The 7,047-nt window shown below is 54.1% G+C and overlaps 1 protein-coding gene across 8 annotated transcripts in view; it reads left to right on the plus strand.

The window, feature by feature from the left end:
- The window catches only part of Ttc39a (tetratricopeptide repeat domain 39A), a 36,846-nt gene that overhangs the window by 21,630 nt on the left and 8,169 nt on the right, over positions 1-7,047 (plus strand). For 6 of the 8 annotated variants that reach the window (XM_023724265.1, XM_023724264.1, XM_004639137.2 and 3 more), the window contains 5 exons: positions 1,041-1,149; positions 1,585-1,652; positions 1,732-1,791; positions 2,511-2,672; positions 6,626-6,717. In XM_023724265.1, coding sequence (XP_023580033.1) covers positions 1,041-1,149; positions 1,585-1,652; positions 1,732-1,791; positions 2,511-2,672; positions 6,626-6,717 — 491 coding nt within the window. Of the gene's footprint in view, positions 1-1,040; positions 1,150-1,584; positions 1,653-1,731; positions 1,792-2,510; positions 2,673-5,670; positions 5,789-6,625; positions 6,718-7,047 lie in introns of those variants that run through there. The other 2 variants (XM_023724267.1, XM_023724271.1) reach the window with 2 other exon arrangements.

Genomic DNA, 7,047 nt, shown 5'->3' on the forward strand with positions numbered 1-7,047 from the left:
CTTTTACTTAAATTTATTTAAAAGAAACATTACTTGGGGCTGGTGAGATGGCTCAGTGGTCTAAAGCACCTACTTAGAACAAGTTTAGCAAATCACAGGGACCGCGGTTCAATCCCCCAGCACCACATGGCTGAGCTGGCCACACACACACACACATACATAAATAAAAAAAATTAAAAAAAAAAAAAAAGAAACATTACTATGCCCAAGCCCATAATGTTCACATTAGTATATAAAGACAAATGTTAAGAGGGCCAGAGTCTGGGTGTATATGAACATGGGCCAGGCTCCCTTGGGCTTCTTTGGAAGGACAGAGGCCCAGAGAGGGAGGCGCCCCTTACATGGAGCTTGGCGCCTCTGGGCACTGATCCTTTGTCCTGAAAATCTTGATTAGTATCTGAAGTCCACGGCTGATGGCTCCACAGTCCCGTAAGTGTGGCTTCCTATAGCAGGGCCTCAGGGTATCAGTGTGGTCTCCAGGCTGATGGGCAGGAGGGTGAGAGGAAAGACTGAGGTGGGACAGGTAACCCAACTGCTGCTTCAGCTTGGGTGTAGTTTTTGTCACAAAGGCAGGATAAAGGCGGACATGACAGGACAGGCTGGTGTTTTAGAGGAATGAGAATGCTGTGGAGGAGAAACAGAGGGCCAGAGCATGGCTCTGAGGTTCTCCCCCAGGAGAGGCCCCGTTGCTGTGGTTGGAGCCAGTGGGAGGACTGTCTGGCTCTGGTCCTCCTTCCTCCTGCCCAGGCCCACAGCCAACAGGTGCATGAAGCAGCCATGGAGAGGGGCTGTGGAGAAGACAGGGACACGGGAGATCCAGCCAAGCCTTGGGCAGTCCTGGTGGCACAGGTGGAAGCTGAGCACTGAGAGCACCCTTGGCTCATGGTCACAGGCTGGAAACAGCCACCCTGGCCTCCACAGTTGCAGATCCTGAGCCCAGTGCTCTCCCATCCCTGGCATAGCAGCAGGGCCCTTTCAGTTGCTTAGGGACTTCCTAGGACCCTGGCCTCCTGGGACCCTCAGGCTGTGCTTCCCCCCAGGACTATGGGCTGCTGCAGCTGGAGGAGGGCGCAACAGGCCACAGTTTCCGCGCGGTGCTCTGTGTCATGCTGCTGCTCTGCTACCACACCTTCCTCACCTTCGTGCTCGGTAGGAGTCCCCGGGGCTGGGGTCTCCAGAGACAATGGGAACAGGCCTGCTCAGGGCCCTGGTACTGAGTTGGGTCTTCAAAACAGAAATAACAGAGCCTCAGCTTCCACCCTGGCACCCAGGTTGCTGCCTGCCCTTTCTCACAAGGGAACAAGGTCTAGCTGCAGCCCTCTCATCCACAGGAATGGACGGTTGTGCCCACCCTGGAGAGTGGGTGGGATGTGGTCCCTGGGGCTCTGGACAGATTTGGCAGATACTTGCTCCTGGTGACTGAGCTTGCAGTGTGCAGGCTGGTTGGGGTGGGGAGGGTGTCTGCACTGTCTTGTGTAATCCTATATCTCCCGGAGATAGGAAGAATTATGATTGCCACATATAGTGGGCAGTGGCTTGCTGGGAGGGGGAGGGGCCAATGATGACGCCCTGCTACCACCGTAGGTACGGGGAATGTCAACATCGAGGAGGCAGAGAAGCTGTTGAAGCCCTACCTGAATCGATACCCCAAGGTGAGCCCACCCTGTGCCAGGCAGCCCCCACCCACAAGCACCCCATGGGGCCACATGACCCACACATGTGTCATTGCAGGGTGCCATCTTCCTGTTCTTTGCGGGGCGGATTGAGGCCATTAAAGGCAACATTGACACAGTGAGTGATGGGGGCTGGCAGGGTGGCATCCTAGACCAGCAGGACTTCAGATAAATAAGCATCTACAGGGACAGGGCAGACTGGGAAGGGACACCCCAAGAGAGAAACAGTGAGAGAAGGGGTGAGAAGTGCTTCTAACTGAGGCATGAGAGAGGATGAGGGAGCCCTGGCCCTTGGGCTCTAGGACTTTGACAGAGATGCAAGGTGGTGACATCTCTGCTGAGGGAACGTTCAAGGGAGGAGAGCTGGGAAGACTGCTTGCTTCATGTGTGGCAATCAAGTGGATCCTCGTGAACAGTGTGGTGGTGCCAAGTGCTGTGGGAACCCTCATGCGGAGTCTTGTGGTGCCGGTGGGACCCTGTCACCAAGCCAAGGCCCACCACAGACCACAGTGTGGAACTCTGGATATCCAGCTGGCCCTAGCAGAACAAGCATCCCTGATCTTGGGAGCCCCACAGAAACTACAGGAGTATAGCTGTGTTCCACCTTTACATTTTGTGGCCCAAAGTTTAGAGTCCCAGCATTGCCTCTTGGCCTTTTTGCTAAGATAAGGTGTGGAGGCCCAGATAGGGACACAGGGTGTAGAAGCAGGACTGGTTCCCTGGTCCCCTGGACAGCCCACCATGTGCTAGAGGCCAGGCTGCTGTGGGAAGCCGCAGAGAACGCAAAGGGGGCTGGGACCTGGGACACTGGCCAGGCTGACCAGCAGGTATCCACAGGCCATCCGGCGGTTTGAGGAATGCTGTGAGGCTCAGCAGCACTGGAAGCAGTTCCACCACATGTGCTACTGGGAGCTGATGTGGTGCTTCACCTACAAGGGGCAGTGGAAGATGGCCTACTTCTACGCCGACCTGCTCAGCAAAGAGAACTGCTGGTCCAAGGTGGGCTGATACATGTGTTGGGGCACGGGAGGTCAGACCCCATCCAGACTGGCCACGAGTTCCAGACCAATGGCCAGACTGACCCCTGACAGGATGCAGATGTGCCAGCTGGAATTTAAATAGAACCATATGCTCCCATAGGACCGACCCAGGGTTGGAAAGGACCTCAGAGCCTTTACTAATGTGTGCATGTATTTGGTACTAGAGATGAGACCTGTACACACTGAACTCATACTCTGCCACTGAGCTGTGTCACCAGAATTATAATGTGTTGTCTGAGACATTTAGTGACAAGGGACAGAAACATGGTTCTTGTGTCTAGGCAAGTGCCATCCAGTAGAAGTATCTGCTATGGTAGAAATGATCTGCTTTTGCACTGTCTCGGTATGGTAGCTATACACCCATGTACATTCAGCACTTGAAATGTACACCTTGAGAAATTTAATATCTTAAGTTTAGTTAATTTCAATGGATTGAACTTTTAGGTGGCCACAAGACTAGTAGCTATAGTTGGGACTGTGCAGGTCTAGAATAGAGAGGGCTCATCATTGGCTTATGTAACTAGAAAATGTAGGCAAACCTGACTTCAGGTAGGTTTAGATCTAGGAATTCAAAATACATTCCCAGGCGTAGTCTTTCCACCAGTGGATGTGTTCTTTTCTTGAACATGTGACACCTTGTTGTGCCAGCATACTCTTTATATGACAGACAAGGTGACCGCCGGCTCTCCTGGTACTCATCTTCTCCTTGGTTTCTTTTTTTCTTTCTTTTTTTTTTTTTTTTTTTTTTGGTGGGACTGGGGATTGAACTCAAGACCCTGCACCTGCCAGGCAAGCACTTATTCTACTGAGCTATCTCCCTAGCCCCTTCTCCTTGGTTTCAACTGCAGTCCCACAGTTGAACCTCACTGGCCTGGTCGTCAACTCAGAAGCCCTCTCTGCAAAGTATTCCAGGCACGGCTACAACTGATCTGCCCTGCCCATGTCAGGGGACCTAGTGTCATTTGCATCTAGTCCTTGTTTCTCATCCCCATCGTACCTTTGTGTGGAAGGCCCTCCTCAGTACTGCTGCTTAGGGTCCAGGCTGTAAGTCTTCCCTGGGACAGGCGGGCCCCAGGAGGCTTTCCCGGGGCCCTACCCATTTCCTCCACACCACAGCCAGTGCGTCAGTACACTGGGCTCGGGGGTTAAAAGAAGATACCAGTCCACATAGCAATGAGTGACAGATTTGGATAGGAAGACAGTTCTGCGAGACTCAGAAGTCTCTGCTTTTCCCTTGCTACCAGGCTTTGGGAGGATATGGGTCTGCCCTGCTGATGACAGCCCCATTCCTTGACCTTCCCAGTCTTAATAAGAACAAAGGGTTTGGAACCATTGGGAACTAAAAGGGACTGCCCAAGACTTCCTATGTGGTGAGGCCACCAGCTGAAGCCCCACGCAGGGAAGGGGAGGCCTGGGTGTCTGCAGAGATGCTCTAAGGAGGGCAGGATCCCAGAGGATGTCACATCCCAGGTGTCAGGATGTTCCCTGTGAGCACAAGCTGTGCACCCAGATCACTATGTGATTTTGGGCAGTAAGTCCTTCTGTGTCTGCCAGCTTTGAACTCTCAGTGCAGTAAAAGGGGATCCTAGTGGTGCAGGGATAGCCCTGGTAGTCAGAACCAGCCAGGAGGAGAAGGGAGGCTTCAGGAGGACAGGCTGCTGAGCTGAGCCATGGAGAGCATAAGGTGCAGAGGGGTGGGAGTGAGAAGACCTCTGAGCCAGGGAGCAGCAAGAGCAGAAAGAAGCTCGGCGGGGACAGGTTCTGTATTGCCTGCTTGCTCAGGGGCTCATGGCATAGGCACATGGGGGACAGGAGGGACCCTCTGTCTCAGAACCGTGAGCTTCTACAACACAAGCACCACCTGCCTGGTACAGAAACTGGGATCACAATCAAGCAAGTTGATGCTGGTGCAGAGGGCAGAGGGTTAGATTATTCTGGGTAGTCTGGGCTTTTGTTAGAAGGTGGCTACCATTTTTGTCACCTGTCCATGAGCTGGATGTCCACCACTCTAGGTCACCACATCCACTTCACCACAGTGTGGATTTGTGGTCTGGGGTGGGGTGGGGAATGCACCTGGCAGCAGGCAGTAGAGTCCTGGGCCTGGAGAATTGGGGTGGCAGCTTATGAGCAGGAAAGGAGATGGGACAGATCAGAACGGCCTCTGTGGCTGTGTGGGCTTTAGTTTAACAGCAGGGGTGAGAGGAGCCCTTGAACTCCTGGTTCATGTTTGTGCATGCTGAGCACCCCCATTACTAGGTCAGGAATGTAAGAGTGAACAAAAACCCTGCTTAAGGCTCATGTCCTAGTGAGGAGGGAGACAAGAAGTGCAAACGCAGATGCAGTCTGAGTCTGCTGGCATCAGGTTCTGTCAGAGGAGTGACTGGGGAGGCCATCAGAGAAGACTCAGGGCAATGGAGGGCCAAGTCACATGGCTCTGTGGAAAAGACTTCAGTGAGGAGGTGCTACAGAAGCAGAAACACCGAAATGACACCCAGGATTTGGAGGCAGATTTATTTACGTTGACAGGCACTGATTGGGATGATTCCCAGAATATGAGGCCCTGATCTCTGGTGGTCTAGGGCTTCCATGGCATAAGCAAGCAGGAAGTGCAGAACAGAGTGGCTTGTCAGTTGGGGATTGGTTTATACGATGTGCATCACAGTGACCCACTATGCATCACAGTGTTTCTAAGAGACAGGAATAACCGGATGTGAAACAGGAACTATTACCTGGGCAACTAAGAAACTGAAGTATACTGGCGGGGGGGGGGGGGGCATTTTCTGCTACAGCGGGAATCGTGGCTATAGCAGGTGCAGGGAGGCCAGCGCAGCTGGAGTTTGCCAGAGAGCAAGAGTAGGACAGGGCAAGGCCCAGGCCCGGGAGATTCCAAAACTAGACAGGAGGTGAAGGCCTTAGAACCTGGTTGCCTCCGTGTCAGGGGGAGAGGAGAGGGAGGGGCTGAGGTGTTAAAGGTGGTGGGGACAGGTTGCCTTTGAGGGATGTCCCATTAGAGCCCAACCGGGTTTTCCTCACACTGGGAAGGACAGACTGGGCTCCAGCAGTAGTGACTGCCAGGTAAAGTCTGCTTTCCACCTCCTACAGAGGCAGGCTCCAGGATGTCCTGCTCCCTTTTCTTCTCCACCCCTGTTTCTTTCTTGGCCGCTGGTAGGTGTTTTCCTTGGAAGCAGCCCCAGGTGGCCAGAGCGGCAGTTTATGCAGTTCAGGGCTTAGCCGTGTGAGGGCAGCACCGAGCCAGGCGCCTCTTCCCAGGGACTTCAGCCAGGAGACGGGTTTGGTTTCCTGCTAGGGGTGTGTGTGTGCGCGCGCGCGCGCGCGCGCGCGCGTGTGTGTGTGTGTGTGTGTGTGTGTGTGTGCACGCGCGCACGCGCGCACGCGCTCGCCAGGCTCCGGGGTGGGCTCCCTGCTCCATAGGCCCCAGTAGCTCTGGGGGTTTCCGGAAGGAGAGGGTTGTGCATTCCTCGAGTCCTGGGCAGGGAGTGAGGGAGGCTGGTGCTCACTCAGATGGATCTTCCGGGAGACTACTGAGCCTACCCAGGGCCCTGCCCAATTTTCTGTTTGCCTTTCTTAACACAGCACCTTGCACACGACGCTTCCTGGCCACTCGGCTCTGTGGGGTCTCTGGATTGGCCTTCAGGGGCTCACTGTGCAGTCACAGCCTTCCAGAAGCCCTGGCAACCCTGCCTGTCTGCATGTCGCCTGGGTCCTTGATAACTCCCAGCTCATGTCCTCAGGTTGCACTGGCTCCCTCAGTTCTGTCCAACCTGCTCCTCCGGCCAGGGACACTGTTCGCCCCTGTGCTGGACATGGTGAGGTCCAGATGAGGCACCCCAGTCAGGGGACTCCAGGGAGGGAGGTTGTACCTCTGACAGCTGTTCCCCTGCTCTCGCCCAGGCCACCTACATCTACATGAAGGCTGCCTACCTCAGCATGTTTGGGAAGGAGGACTACAAGCCATTCGGGGACGATGAAGTGGAGTTATTCAGGTGGGCTCTGCTGTGCAGCCAGGCCCATGCTACTCCAGCCGCCGCCCAGGGAGGCTGGGGTCGGCAGCCGTTCCCCATCAGGTCAACATGGAACCTAGGCAAGCATGGTAGTGCACGCCTGTAATCCAGCATTGGGAAGGCTGAGGCAGGAGGATCATTGGAAGTTCAAGACCAGCCTGGGGTACAAAGTGAGCTCAAGGCCAGCCTGAACTGCATAGCAAGACCTTGTCTAAAAAAAACAGAACTTGATTTCATGAACCGAGGAACCACTGAAATCACCTCCCTTGCAAGGTTGTTTTTCTTTTTAACTTTTTTTTTTTTTTTTTTTTT

The sequence above is a fragment of the Octodon degus genome, unplaced genomic scaffold (assembly GCF_000260255.1).
Source record: "Octodon degus isolate 3935 unplaced genomic scaffold, OctDeg1.0 scaffold00107, whole genome shotgun sequence".
Taxonomy (NCBI): Eukaryota; Metazoa; Chordata; class Mammalia; order Rodentia; family Octodontidae; genus Octodon; species Octodon degus.